At 41.1% G+C, this 16262-nt stretch overlaps 1 protein-coding gene across 2 annotated transcripts in view; it reads left to right on the plus strand.

Moving 5' to 3' along the window:
* The window catches only part of tmem63c (transmembrane protein 63C), a 29378-nt gene that overhangs the window by 7273 nt on the left and 5843 nt on the right, over nt 1–16262 (plus strand). The window contains exons 2-15 of one of the 2 annotated variants that reach the window (XM_029461033.1): nt 3194–3419; nt 6917–6996; nt 8479–8566; nt 9399–9436; nt 10151–10293; nt 11130–11181; nt 11276–11384; nt 12183–12256; nt 12380–12460; nt 12542–12662; nt 12872–13005; nt 13320–13442; nt 15442–15595; nt 15684–15790. In XM_029461033.1, coding sequence (XP_029316893.1) covers nt 3210–3419; nt 6917–6996; nt 8479–8566; nt 9399–9436; nt 10151–10293; nt 11130–11181; nt 11276–11384; nt 12183–12256; nt 12380–12460; nt 12542–12662; nt 12872–13005; nt 13320–13442; nt 15442–15595; nt 15684–15790 — 1514 coding nt within the window. In that variant the 5' untranslated portion in view covers nt 3194–3209. Of the gene's footprint in view, nt 1–3193; nt 3420–6916; nt 6997–8478; nt 8567–9398; nt 9437–10150; nt 10294–11129; nt 11182–11275; nt 11385–12182; nt 12257–12379; nt 12461–12541; nt 12663–12871; nt 13006–13319; nt 13443–15441; nt 15596–15683; nt 15791–16262 lie in introns of those variants that run through there. The other variant, XM_029461034.1, reaches the window with a different exon arrangement.

A 16262-nucleotide genomic window follows, 5' to 3' on the forward strand; every position in this document is an offset into this window, starting at 1 on the left:
CTCGTCTGATGCAGGAAGAAGAACAGCTCAATGAGCCGATAAAGGTCTGTTTAAGCTTCTGCATATCTCATTTTTGTCAGAGCTTCAGTTTACAGCTAGTAGTATGTTCTAACATGGTAAGGCATCATTTGTGTTTGCTTTAGTTTCTGTTGCTGCATGTCACAGTTCACACAGTTGAAATGTTTGCTACCATCAGCTCATCACAGGAGTATAAAAATAGGCACTGTTTACTTTTTTTCCTGCAGCCATTTTAAGCTTTTCAACATGATGATTGAATGAATAACAAATAAAACAGGCAAATGCTGCAAACATTATCACCATAGTGTTGTCACAAGCAATACCTTCTATCTGAATAAAATCGACTTAGACTCAGCAGTCCGGATGCTTTGGTTGATTTATTGTTCTATTGACCTTTAAAATCTCCTGTAAATCAGTTTGATAGTTACTCAATCAGTTTGTTTTAAAAATGTGAGACAAAACTTTATCATCAGATATCTGTGAAATACTAAGAATGAATGAAATGCTAACAATAAAACTCTCAGAACTGCATGCTCTCTCCTTGTACTTTAAGCAAATGTGGTTATTAATCGATGTGTTGCTGTAAAATAATCCATTTGTGCATATTGATTTCTTATTTCATCATTGGCAGCGAGAGAAGGCGTGATGTAATGTACATCGGCTTCTGTAGAAACACAGCTCTGTAGACTGTGTGTGTGTGTGTGTGTGTGTGTGTGTGTGTGTGTGTGTGTGTGTGTGTACGTTATGAGTTTGCTCTGTGATCCATCCTCAGGAGATCTCCTCCCCACTTATTTAGTTAATATGATTCTTTTCCCCCAAATTCAATCACCTGCGTCTCGTTAATTCCACCAAACTTTCCTCACTAGTTCAATCACTCGTGAGACCTTTATAGGTGGATCTAGTAGGGCGGCTCAGTGGAGGCACCATTGCCCCACAACAATAAAGTCCTGAATTTGTACCTATGTCGAGACGTATCCCCAATCTGAGTCTCGACCTCCAGGTACCAGACACTCTGGCCACACCACACGATCCGCCTCGTTCATCCCCTTCCGAGCAAATCCCTCTTCTCACCTCCCCCTTTGACCCCTTTAATCTCACGAGCACGACCCTCACCCCATCATCCCACAAATACAGCCCCTTACCCAACCTTTCCCAAATCCTCTAACCGTCCCTAATAAAAGTACTTTGTACGGTACAAATGTCTCCACAGGGAGGCTCAGATGCTGTGTATCTGACAGCATCTGAATATTGACTGCCTGCTATACAGTTTCACAGCTGGAATAAGGAAAGAGAATACAGGAAGAGCTTCTCAAAGATTACTGCGTTGTATTTTTATACTTTTCCAGACCTCTGTGACACTGCCATTAATCAGCTCACCCTCCTACACTAGACATCCTGCTATGGCTTCTGCACAATAAGTGGTGTTTACTAAATGCTTCACAAACTGTGATGGAGCTTCTCAGGAAGTGACATCATTGGCGCAGTGATAAATCACACCAAGGTTGGGTTCAGTAATGTGTGCCAGTTTGGAAGCCTTTAGCTTCCTCTCCCTTTTTTCACTTCAATCTCTGACAGCTCTTGTGAGAGTTGGACAACAGAGGGTTGTGATGCAGTTTTAGCTGCCGTTTACTACTGCGGAGCACACGCTGTGTTTACTACACTGTGTCTACTGTCACAGTAACAATACCTCTCATATATCGTGGGATCTCCATTTCCCCATGAAATCTGATGATTGATGTCTTTCACTCAGGTGGATTCGCAGTATTGAGGCAAAGCTTTGTCAGCACTCTGTTGCTGCTCCATTTCCTCAGACTGTTTATTTGGCGAGGAGTGTACACAAGCTTAACGACTGGGAGTCGGGACTGTATTGATCGTGTGTGGAGAGTGTGTGCTGCTGATGGTTCAGGCCTCCATTCTGTGGTCATGGCGGAGGTCATAGATCATATTGTGCATATGCTTCTATAGACAGAGGGACACAGAAACATAAAGAATCCTCAACAAGCTGTTCAAAATGACAGTGTACACAGTTTAAGCTTTTACTCTTGCACTGTTAAAGTGAGATCTCCCAACAGAAGCTCTTGTCTACATGGTTAAATGGGCTCGTTAGCATCGTCCTGTCACATAGCCTGTAGGCTGTTCAAAGAGCCTGCAGTATACCTGTCAGCCAATCAGTTTGTGACGTCTACACTTCCATTTGTCAGATAAAGAAACCGACACAGATCAATGGCTGCTAATGGACTGTGATGGTCATTAGACTCATCCTTGCAAATGCTATCATAACTGCACTTATACTAAGTGGCACACAACATAAGCCACAACAATTGTGTATTAAAAAGAACAGAACATTAAATCACAATTTCATTGCTTTACCCACTGTCTCTATTAAAATCCACAAATATCATAGTATCATGTTATTACATTTATATTTGTGTGTGTATACATGTGTATATATGTATTATACTGTGTATATACTGTGTGTTTATATATATATATATATATATAGTATATACAAGAATATATATAATGTGTGTGTATATAGATATATTTATGTATATATATATATATATATATATATATACATATTTATATATATACATATGTATGTATGTATGTATGTATGTATATATATATATATATATATATATATATATGTATATATACTGTATGTATATATATATATATATATATATATATATATATATATATATATATATATATATATATATATATATATATATATATTTATATATATATATATATATATATATATATATATATATATATATATATATATATATATATATATATACTGTATGTATGTGTGTGTATATATATATATATATATATTATATTTTATATATATATATATATATATATATATATATATATATATACTAGTATAGGGTGAGTATGTATTGAAAAGATAGGCACTATGGCTACAAATGAAATGACTTCTCTTTTATGAAATGAAAGGTTTTATTCATAAGGAGTAAAAGGCACCTTTTCTCAATTCAATATCTTCAGGGGGGTTCTGCTACAGCGTTACCTGGTCTGGTTTGACCAGTAGCTGATGGTGGCTAATGAAAGCAAACTTGGCATAAAGACATACAGTTAGTCCAACGGCCGACCAATCTTGGCTAATGGTCTCTTACTTTATTTCTCTGTTTTCCCTCAGGTATGGTCCAGTGCTGATGGCGCACTCTGAGCTGTTTGTGACGAGAGCGCCCCCTGTGGAGGGGAGAGCTGTCGAGCTGGATGATCTGAGCTTCCTGGACTCTTTCGGGGAAGAAAACAGCACTGCGGAGAGATGCTACCGCTCACACTCCCGCAGCAGCGTCCTCCAAGGTCTGCCCTTTGGAGGGGTGCCCACGGTCCTCGCCATCAATGTTGTGCTCTGGATGGTACAGACTCCCACCCACCAAACCACACAATAATAAACACAGTTTACATAATTAACTTAATTAAGCCATGATCAATTAACATTTGTTTGGAAGATATGACATGAAACAGCTTTTAAATTGTCACAATTTCTATTATGACCAGTGCAGTTGAAGCTTCTTAATTATAAAAAGATAGGGATATTAGAATAAGAGCTGCATCTAAAGATTATTTTATTATTGATTTTGGATATTTTATCTGTTGTTAGAATAATTGTTTTGTCTATAGACGGCAAATGCCAAAAGAAATGCCATCACAAGTTCCCAAAGACCACGGTTATGTCTTTAAAGAGTCTTGTTTTGTCCAACCAAAATATATTTGGTTTACTATCATAGAAGACTAAAGGCCCTGTCACACATATCCGTGTGGCAGAAACTTATGCCGGCGCATACAAGAAATATCGGCAATACGTTGATATAAATTATGGGTAAGTTGTGATCGTTTGAAGGACGCAGACGATACGCCGCACACGCCGAACACACAGGTCCGTATGGCAGAAACATGCCAGCGTATATGAAAGGTCCAAATACGTCCAACTTTTCCACAGCGGTGTTGTAGCTGACGTATACATAACGAATACATAACAAATTATTATACGTATGTCAAACATATTGATACCGTCAGCCGACGTAGCCTATATCTAACATACCTCTAACGTATTCACGAACTGTATTCACGTAGGACCTACGTAAATACAGTACGTGAATACTTACCTACATAAATATAGTACGGAAATACCTACGTGAATACAGTACGTGAATACCGACGTAGGTATTCACGTACTGTATTCACGTAGGTATTTCCGTAGGTAAGTATTTACGTACTATATTTACGTAGGTAAGTATTCACGTACCTATTCCGTATTCACAAATGTCTAACGTAACGTCTGCATGTCTATGAAGCACACGTCGGGTACGTCCGGTAATTTTGAACATGCTCAAAACATCAGCGTTCAACAGCACCCACACAGTGAGCTCTTAACGAATACTACTTATACCTTACCTTATATCAACGTAAACCAGCGTGTAGCCCATATTTTGTATACGCCATATTTTTGTATACGTTATGCATTCGTTGGGTATTTGTCTGATACATTTTGTATTAGTAAGTGATGCTCTATCAACAGGTTAGACATGTGTATCTGTATATGTTCACTTTTCCCATCCGATGAACATCTTTCATATACGCCAGCATACGTTTCTGCCATACGGATATGTGTGACAGGGCCTTTAGACAGAGAATGTTTCACATTTGAGAAACTGGAAACAATTATCTTTTTTTTTTTATAATAGAAATGACTAATTACTTCAAATGAAATAATAACATGATAATTAAATAAAAATCAATAAATCGACTAATCGTTTCAGCTCCAGTTAGAACCACGTTTGGAGGAAACATGTTGTCTATATGTTACACTCCGAGTCATGCTGCAGCTTAGAGGACCTCGATAACAAGGTCTGTGAATACATTTAGAGCTGCCAACACCCTGTTGAGATATTACGATGATACTAACAGACAACAAGAGGTGAAACATGGTCGCAGGGTTGTTTCTGTAAAAATACCATATCTAATGGACAACCTGTCTCAAGCAATTCACTCCGCTCTTCATGATAATAAAGTACGACAGCAGCATCACGACTGTTAGAAGTGCGAGACATCGCATGACATGAATGTCTAAAATGAATGCAAACGTTCTGTTTATTGAAAACATGTCAACACACACAAGCTAATTTTTTTTGTATTAATTGAGAGGACCTTCTGCTGACTTCGTATATTTCTAACCTCAACCCTCACTGTAACTAAATGTAACTGTAATCCTAACAGTGAACCCAGTCTTTACTTTACCCTTGCCCCAGTTTACCAGGTTAAGACTTTAAATAGGTGTGAATGGTTGTCTGTGTATATATGTTAAACTGCGGACCTGTCCAGGGTGTACTGCTTTCTCAATGCATGCTGGGATAGGCTCCAGTGACCCTGCAAGAAGGGATCTCATATCTCAATAGGACCATCCTGGCTAAATAAAGGATACAAACTTTGTTTTAAAGGATAAGCAGGTGTAGATGATAGATGTGTGGATGTACCGTCCTGAATATCTCTGTGAATTGTATCAATTAAAGACACAAGAGGGATGTTACATTGCATTGTAGTACGGAGGACTAATATATTCAGTTTCATATTCCTCCGCTGAGCCAGGAATTTTATTTTGTTATTTTCTCTGGGTTTGCATCTTACCATTATTTTCATTATCGATTAATCTGCCGATGTCCATCGCAGTTCTTCAGTCCAAAATAGTCGATGACACACACACACACACACACACACACACACACACACACACACACACACACACACACACACACACAGACGCACACACACACACACACACACATTAAGTGCATGTCTGTCATAGATATCAAATTGCATTAAATCCACATGTTTAAATTGTCCTCCCACGTAGTATAATACATGTTTACAAACATAGTTGCATATTTTCCCTCCTGTCTCCAGATAATAACAGGCTGTCAGGCCTTGTCAAGCTTGATCTCTGCTTTGGTATCACTCTCAATTTGCCAACTCTGTGTTTTAATTGGCTCATTCTATGGCTGCATAGTTGTCAAGACAACACAGAGGGTCGACCACTGTCTCTTAATTACTACTCCTCTACTAATCATCATCACCATCATCATACAGAATAATAATAAATCATCTGCAGGGCTTAAGGAGAGCATGCCCACGCATCAAGAACAAACAAAATAAAACAATAGGGAGGAGACGGACGGCGAGATAATGGAGAGATTCTTATTTAAGGAAGGAGATTGGACCATGACTGCTAATGTGAACACACACTCATTATTCAGCAACAAGCCTTAGTCAAGGCCGCCCCGATTGTCTATGCGTGCGTCCAGATCACATTCAACATTTATGGGAGCTTTCTTCTTATTAACATGGCTGTCATCCCTGCCCACTGAACTAAATGCCTTCTAAACTCAAATGAGTTAATGATTTAATGCTGTAATTAAAATCAAATATTCATCATCACTTTCACTCAATTTGCATTTGTCAACAGTCATCCATCACCGGCCAGTTAAGCTCTTCATATTTAACCAGGGCTGTTCAGCATGAATCCACTATTGTGTACTATAATATGTCATTGAATGGGCTTTTTTTTTACCTTTTTGTGAGCTCCCTATTTGTGGCAGAATGGAGTCTATTCATATTTATTCTTGCTATTGATCACAGTAGTGCATAGCATGTGTTCCTGGGCCATGTTGACCTGTCTGTAGTTTCCAAGACAACCCCGATACCACTCTAAAGAAAGAAGCTGGCTCATTATTGCTGCTGCATTTTGAACCTGTCTATTATGTGTCGGCTCTTTATAAAAATGCAGAGACGAGTCATGTGTGCGATTTATATAAATCCGATTCTCAGGAGCTTCAAGCGTTCATGCTCTGTGTTACAGTTCCTGCTGCTCATCTTCTCCTGTCTGAGGAAGGCTGCATGGGACTATGGCCGCCTGGCTCTGCTGATGGAGAATGACAGGTAAATCCATTTACAGTGAACATCTGATACACTTGCTGGTTTGTGAGCCATGACAACATTTAAGATGGAGAAATAATCCTCAGTGGAACCGCTGCTGAGTCCTGGAGCCTCCAGCTCCCTCTGCTGAGTGGAAATGGTACTGCATAGGAGACGTATTACTGAAAGGAGATACTCTGCCTTTGCCTCTAGTAATGCTTTGTTGTTACTGGACTGATAACTGCAACTGTGGAAATATATTCATGCATTTTATGGTAAATGAAAATATCAAACTGTTAACACATATCAGTCTTACACACACACAGCGAATGTAAACACAGAGTGGTCTTCTCACTCTTAAAATTAGGGCTACAACCTACAATTATTTCCATCGTTGATTCATTTAATCTTTATTTTGGTTGTTGTTTTTTTAAATATAAAATATCAGACATTTTTTATCATATCATAATTTCCCAAAGCTGCGTCTTTGTCTCTGTTTTGTCCCGACCAATAGTTCCTGAAACTATAATATGTTCTTTATACAGCAATAAAAAACAGAATAAATAAATCATATTTAAAATGATTCAACCAGTGTTTTGGTAATTTCACCTTGATTAATTACTTAAAGGCGAAGGCGAGGAGCCTGCTGTTATTCTAAACTTGTTTCATTGTCAACAAATCCCATGAAAAGATGAAATTAAACAATTTCTTATTCCGTCTCCAACTTTTTTAAACTGTCCGTGGCACTCAACCCAAAGTCCGCTGGTTTCTAGTCGAGAGGTTCAGAGAATAAGTTTCATTTTTATTAAAGGCTCAACTAATTGATGTCTTTCTATAAAGAAATCCCTCTGTAATCTTAGCGTGTATTTTATTTCTATTGTATAAATACTTGTACAACCACTCAGCACAGGTGGCCTTTTCAATCCACCGTATTGTAATTGCTCTCTTTGCTTCTGTTAGTAATATTTTTAAGGGTTCAGACTTATCCTATAAGCAATCAATCATTTAATATACAAAATGAATCAATGTCCACTCAGCTGTCTGCGCAAGTCTTCAGCAGTCTTCCTCTGCTTGACCTGAGTTCTGCTCTCAGGGGAGTGCTGGCTTGATTATTTCTGCCTGACCGGCAGCGGCTTCATCGCCCCCGGGGGCAGCAGCATCTGTGTGTTTTGCCAAGCGGTCTTGTCTCGTACTAATTCAATTATACTGCTTAATTTGACACGGTGCTGAACTGTCAGTGGTATGGCTCAGAGAGAAATATCCACAAATTCAATCATCACACTGGCATTATTAGATCTGCCCGTGGTGGATGTGTTTTATGTCTTTATGCTTTATGTCTTCTTTATGTATACACACACAGGGATTGCTTGGACTGTGGGACTGTCAGTTACATCATGTCTGTGTTGGTACAGCACTGAATTACGTTTTGGATGTATTGATAAGGTTGTGTCAGCACACAATCAATATGATGATCTTGCTATTTCTTTGTTAATCTTCCCCTTTCAGTCTCACGTCCCTGTTTTATGGAGAACCAAGTGAGAAGGAGAAGTCTCCGTCAGAGTCCAGCCCCTCCGACTCTGAGACCAAGGACATGGTGAGTTTTGGTTTGTTTGACTGAGTTTTTCATCAGCTCCTAAAAGCACAAAGGAACCTCATAGACATATTTTCAGATCAATTAAAGGTACCCTGTGGATTTCATCCTTAACAAACACTGTTGTGTGTGCACACAGTCTCTCTCAACAGCTTCATGTGTACTAAAGGTCCACAAATAGCATCATTAGGGTAAACAATAATACCATTTGAGGAGAAGACTGGCACACTCCAGTTGTCTGTACACACAATGTAATATACTGTAAAGTAGAAGGCCTAGTGGGTAATGTAGAAACACGTCTCATTTTTAAGAAACACTATTATCAACAATAAAACTGACGTTAGACAGTCTACCAGCATTTTTAATCATGCTCTCATTTATTTACAGTAATTATATAAACTGTCACAGGTCATTTGTCAATGATATATTGATGTCTACAAATGCAGCATGCTGCACTTTTACATTACAGTCCACTTGTCTAAGATGGCATTGCGTCAACTGTTGTAAGAGGAAAGTTTGGCTCATGACTCAGCTGCACTGTGTGTGACTCCATGACACCTGTGTGATAGACTGAGGTCACTCCGTGCATGTTAATAACGGTGTAAGACAAAGAGTCAGACTGGAGTCATCGCCCTGTGCCTACTCAAAGCTGAGGCTGCAGTAAAGTGGTTACTGCTCCAGGCTAGACCTATTAAATCTCCCCCTCTGTGTCCCTCTGCAGGCCTTATTACTATGCAAATGCTGGATGCATGCAAGTAGCCAGATGTGGTGTGCACAGACTATTATCTTTAATAACTAATCCATTGGATGTTTTATGATTCTCTTCTCCTTCCAGGGCTTCTGCTCGTGGCTCTCCTCACTTTACCATATGAAGTAAGTACACAAAGCAGTGGCCCTTGTAATTATTTATACTCTTGTCTCATCTTAGCTTCCATCCTTTTATTGGCCCACTGTCTTTAAAGCTGATGTCACCAGCAAATGTAAAGTCTCTTGTTATATGTCATTTAGCAGCAAAAACAAACCAGTCTGGGCCCGTGCGACCGCTGGTGCTGTGGTTTCCCGTTGAATATTTGGTCTTGCTCCACTCTGACTACACACAACAGATTTAGGCCTGTAAAATTGTGTTTTCCACGGTGTCCATGGTTTCCATAGTATTATGGTTGAGTTTGGGACCATCTGTTTTCAGCTACCGTGCAAGTGGCTCACCCTGGGAAAGTGCAAACCCACCCTGAGAGTTCGCAATGTGTGGGCCGTCATTTGACCAGCATCTTTTCTTATTTCTTTGTTATGCTTTTTTTTTGTTATATTTTATGGTACTGGGTTTCCTGAACCTCCCACAACTTCTGGCATCAAAGTAGTGGTGCCTCAGTTTTACCCATGATGAGCTATAAGATGTAGGTCTATCTGTCCTGGCAGTAGACAGAGCTGCATATCATCACATGTGCGCGTGTGGACATTACATTTTTGACATCTCAAGAACAATTTGCAGCATCTCTGTTTTTGCCATGTAGCATTTGAGAGGTACGGATGTCTTGTATATATGGGATTAAGGGATTCTGAAAGTTTCCTCTCTCTCTGTTTCCGCAGGGATGATGAGATCCGTAGCAAATGTGGCATTGACGCCGTCACGTACCTGTCCTTCCAGCGCCACATCATCCTGCTCATGACAGTGGTTTGCCTGCTGTCTTTGGCTGTCATCCTGCCGGTCAACTTTTCCGGGAACCTCCTAGGTATTTTTGTCTTCAGATGATGGACTAGCCGGCCGACTGTTTGAATAGCCAAGGGATATCCTTAACCTCAGGAGAGGCGCCACACAGACAATCACACACATCTACACACCAAGGGATGTATTGGTGTATTGGCACTGAAACATTAGCCTAAAACTATCTGTGGTAAAGTAGGTTTGAAAGGTCATTTTAACCTAAAAATGACCCATACAACACCAGTCTGAAGGGACACGGCTACTATTTGTATGCACAAAGGCTGTATTTCAACTAATGGGTGTTGCTAGCATACCAGTGGCAATTCATCAAGCCTCATATGTATAGGAATAGAGAGCTCTTCATTTCCTGTTAACATACACATGTAGGTGTCAGGGGGTGGGATGGTGCAGAAAATGAGCTGTTAAGTCGCAGCAGAAATGGCTTTTGGCAGTTATGTGCTTATTTTGTAGGAAGTGTTGACTAAGCCGTTCCATAATAGGATGAATGCAGGAGTTATAAATGGGGTGTACGAGGAGCTTGGCCGTCCACAGAAACGTTTTTATTACTGCTGGCTCTTATGAACCAGTGTGTCACCCTAGTCATTAAACAAACCAACACCCTATATGACATGCTGCCATGGGGACAGCAAACAAAGGTTGCCCAAATTAAAACAGCAGAGTTAGGCATGACTGCGATGTTTAAATTTAGTGTGAAATTTCATTGAGATGAGAGAGATTTCATTTTATACGATGCCAAGCTTTTTCTCTGAATAGAGACGTTGCTTCATTGTTGCCTTCAGACAAAAGAGGAGGGCTAGAAAATTAAAATGTCTCCCTCTCTGTCATGTTTCATTATTTCTACAGGAGACAGTCCTGAAAACTTTGGAAGAACAACACTGGCTAATGTGAGCGCAAAGTAAGTCTAACACTTTATGAATGACATCAAGTCTCCTGATTTAACACAGACTATAGCCGTTTGAACTACAGCAGAGTTTGTGTGCCTCATCCAGGGACAGCTTTCTGTGGCTCCACAGCATCTTGGCTCTGGTGTACTTCATCATCACGTTGCTGTGTATGGCTCATCACTTGATACGGCTGGAGTACAGGGAAGATGAGAAGGTCTGTTACCGTCACATCATGCTGTTTAAAAGTCGAGGACGGGCAATTTTTACACTGCAAAAATATCCAGCATATCAAGTCCATTTCTGGATGCCTATGGAATCATGATTATCTTGTTTGAGCCCGTAGACACTCAATTGAGCCAAGATAGCCTAATATTGCTGTTTGACATAACTTCAGACCACACCAATACATAAAAAAGTCTGTCCTAAGCCTATCGGTTTATAACTCTAGGAAACTACTGTATCTCTGAATGATCTCTTTAAACAAATCAAACACATTTAGGCTGTTATGTGATTTTTGTAATAACTAACGTAATATTTTTTCACTTCCATTCACTGAGCCTCCCCTGAAACAATTTGAAGCCCCCCTGAGGACGTCCGCCTCCCACTTTAAAAAACCTCTGCATTAGATGAAAAGTGAATGTATTGCCAAAGTGATTACAATCTATCCTGAGAGGACAATCAATGTGTATTCCACATCTGTTCATGTAGTTGTCTGAACCAAAGTGGTGAACTGAGAGACCGGCATTGCCATCCATACTACCAACGGATTACTGAACGGCCTTATGTGCACAGACACAGGGGCGCAGCAGAGAAATGACCACAAAGAGACGCAAAAACACCAGGAAGATGTCTCTTTGAATGTGTGGCTCTTCTTGTTATGTAGGAGAGCTGGTGGGACCCTTTACATGTCTGTGCCCTTCGTCTCATAATCCGTCCATACATAGAGCCACGCCGCTAGCGTTTTGTTTTTGCAGTGTATTACTTCTCATGGTGGATACATTATATGTTGCAGGTAGCCAGGACACTGATGATTACCTCCATACCAAGAGAGATCTCTGACGCAGGACTCATCACCAAACACTTCCAGTATGCTTTCTTCCCTTTTTAATTGAGTCAATTGTACTCCTTATGTTTGATTCATGTCACAATGAAGCCCTGACCTTTGTACATGCCTTCATTACGAATGACTCCTTTCGCTCCGTTCACCAGTGAGGCCTACCCCAGCTGTACTGTCACTGATATCCGCTTCTGCTTTGATGTCCACAACCTGATGAGCCTGGACTTGGAAAGGTACAGTAGCTGTTTCAAATTAGAGCAACACAGTTTAGTATCCGTGTAAAGGCTCTTTTCTGATGGTGTTGTGTTTTTCAGACGCAAGGCAATGAAAGGCCGTCTGTATTTTGCCACAAAGGCCCAAAAAGAAGGGAAAATCATGATCAAGATCCATCCGTGCGCTCAGATATTCTGCTGCGACATCTGTGGCTTTGAAAAGGTACTTTTTACCAGCGTAAATGGGATTAGTAGGTGACTGTTTGTAGACTTGCAGCATAGTTGTGCTGCACAGAAAGTACGTTACCACTGGATGGCACTGCAATCCAGAAGTAGGTACATGCAGCAACAACATATCCTGCTACTGTAAATCTGGGGATCTCTTTGAGAGGGAAAGATGCAGTGAGTAATGTGTGCTCTAACTTTCTGCAGGTGGATGCAGAACAGTACTACAGCGAGTTAGAAGAAAAGCGGACAGACGAGTTTAATGCTGAGAAGAACCGCATCTCCATGAAGAGGCTCGGCATCGCCTTTGTGACTTTTCGTGATGAGAGGATGACTGCTGTGTGAGTAAACAACAACATGACATCGAGGTTTATGTCTGTCAGGTCCCGTCATCACATAAAGCCTGCCACAGCACGGGGCAACCATACAAATCATGAAGTGACATAAGAGTAGGCCTGACTGAATACTGATGCAGATTTATGCATCTTTTAAAATAGTTATAACACTAAACAGCACTTATCTAAACAAGGTTACAAAGTGCTTCACAAAATACACAATAATAATTAAAAAAAAAAGGTAAATAACCATACAAAATACACTAAATGTAATTACAATGATATAAAAGATGATTTGTACATCTTGTTTTGTGTTCCAGCATTGTGAAGGACTATGGATGTGTACGCTGCCGTCGCACACCTCAGCAGTCCAGCATCACAACTGTGGTGCAGTCGCACAAATGGGGGGTCAGCTACGCACCTGCTCCCAGTGACATCATCTGGTCAGTACTGACATTACCAGAATTTTTATTTTTGGTGCCTCTTCAACATCTACTACTTTTCCAGCACTTAACACAGACGGTTTAGAAAGAAGACGGCATACACAGAGTCAATCCCCTGTATCTGTGTAACGTGGGTTTCACCACTGTGAGACTACCCGCAGGTCCTGAGTCTGTCTACGTCAATCGGAGAAGTGAACGTGAATACAGATTACGACCGGTTATTTCGCCTCATAGTCACCAAAGTAAATATTCAACCCATTTTTCACCAGCCAGATATCTTCCTAACATTCTTACACTAAAATGCCATTTGTCAGACAGACAAATCAGGAGAAAATGATCTTTGTTTGAGATCAATTTGTCTGATTTGTCCGTTTCTGCAACTCACTCTTGCGACATCTGGCAACACAAGAGCGTTAACGTCTAACCACCATAGCTAACTCATTTCCGTGATGCTAAATATGTCTGTTAGCTGTGTAAATATCTATTGTTAGCTAATTAAAATGTACATTAGACCACGATAACGTAGGAGACAGGAAGTGTATACCATTTCAAACCACTGGCGCTGTTTGTAATGCGTCATGTTTTATAGAACATCTTTGCTTAAAGAAAGGGAGATAATCAATCTACCGGTTATTACATCACATTACAGTTTTGTCCAAAGCGACTTACAATAAGTGCAAACAATCATGAGGATACTACTCCAATCAGCAAGAATCTTGCACGTATATTACACATATACAGAAAATGTTTTGGCCAAGGTGCTGTTGAAACAGGTGAGTTTTCAGACGACTTTCTGCTGACCTGATATCAATGAGTAGCTCGTTCCACCATTTTGGAGCCAGGGTAGCAAACAGGCGGGTTTTGTTTGAGGGGAATCTGGGTCCCACTCGCAGTGAGGGAGTAGCGAGCCGATTGGCCGATGCAGAGCGAAGTGAGGCGAGCTGGGGTGTGTGGTTTGACCATGGCCTGGATGTAGGAAGGGCCTGCTCCATTCACAGCACGGTGAGCCAGCACCAGAGTCTTGGTTACAGGGAGCTGTAACCTATCCCAGCATGCATTGGTGCACCGAAAGGCAACCATTCACACTCACATTCACACCTACAGTACAAGCAACTTATCAACCTTGCGTGCATGTCTTTGGACTGTGGGGGGAAACCGGAGCAAAACCAGGCAGACACATATTTTGAGTGTAATATTCTCTTTTACATGCCCTATGCATCATTTGCACACATTTCCCTGTAATTAATCCGACATATTTGGTATCTTTGGAAACCTCTGGATCGTGGCTAGGCTTGAAACCAAAGCTCTGTGGGCTGTAATTTTGCTTGTCAATGCAACAGTTGGCTTGTAATGATGGACCTCAAAGAGTCTTTTTATTTAGACAAGAGGTTAACATTATGCAAATGATCATTCTCAGCCTTTTCAGGGTATCTGAGCTCTTCTTTAAGAAAGTCAAAATAACCAACAGCAACATTTAAGATGTATCATCGTGTTGCTTCTTGTGTACAGAAGATCACAAACACCATTCAAAGCTCATTCCCTATCCATGATTGGATTAGCTATAATGCATGTTTCTTATCTTGGAGAGCAAATGCAGCAGTCGCAGCGAGATTATGTAACAAGTGAGTGATACATATGTATGGGATATTATCCACAGAGATGGTAGCACTGTTTGTGCTTCATGCCTGATTGACTGCAGTGTGTTTGTGTGTGGACGTGTTTTCTGCACTAACTAGACGACTGCAGCAGTGGCAGGCCGCGGGGTTGAGCAGGTACTTTTGTTCCTTCATTAAAACTGAGCGTTGAAGTGTGCTGTTCCCAACCCGCTCTCCAGTCCAGTGCAGTGGAAACACGCTCGAAATAAAGGAGGCAACTGAGCTGGCTATTTCAAGCGTATGTCAGTACATGCAGTACAGACGTGTCAGGGGACGGTAGTGTGGTAAATGTCTGTCCAGCCGGATGATTGCGAATTGAGGCTCATTATTTCTCCCGTCACCAGGGAAAACCTGTCGGTGTGCGGATCTCGCTGGTGGCTCCGCTGCGTCCTCCTCAACATCCTCCTCTTCCTGCTGCTCTTCTTTCTCACCACTCCCGCCATCATCGTCAACACGATGGACAAGTTCAACGTCACCAGGCCTGTGGACAGCCTGCAGGTCAGAGCTTGAGCTTGAGTTGAACCGTGCGACCTACATTTCAACCCTCTTTAGTTTCATTAATTGATAATTTTGCTTTCCAATCCAGAGCCCTGTCATTACCCAGTTCTTCCCAACCCTCCTGCTGTGGGCGTTTTCGGTGCTCCTGCCCTTCATCGTCTACTACTCAGCCTTCTTTGAGTCCCACTGGACCAGGTACTCACCAGCCACCGGCCACCACTCTCCTCTCTCCTCTCTGCTCCGAAATGGAAATGCCTGTCCTTCCGCTTCTTCAAATAGCCCCTTTATGTGTAGCTGCATGTCTTCCTCTCAACTCTCTGCATTTCTTCTTTTTTTTCATCTGAATTATTTTTTTCTCTTTCACCCTTTTGCTCTTTTTACTCTCTCCCTCCTTCCCTCTGTCACTCTATCTGCTCTGTTATTCTGGGCAGGTTGTCATAGAGATCTCCATGTGAGGATAATGATATGCACAGTAGTCGCCATGCGCTGGGGAACGGCACATGGTGACTAGCAGGAGGAGGAGCAGAACAACTGTGCATAAGGAGACAACCTTGCGCAGCACCTATGTGCACCGTTTCTTTACATAACCACCCCCTCAAACGTGTTGTGCAGGCGTGATGTGCGAAGGGCCGAATGCAAATGAACTGTTTACTGGAGTGAAAAGCGT

This window comes from Cottoperca gobio, chromosome 22, assembly GCF_900634415.1.
Source record: "Cottoperca gobio chromosome 22, fCotGob3.1, whole genome shotgun sequence".
Taxonomy (NCBI): Eukaryota; Metazoa; Chordata; class Actinopteri; order Perciformes; family Bovichtidae; genus Cottoperca; species Cottoperca gobio.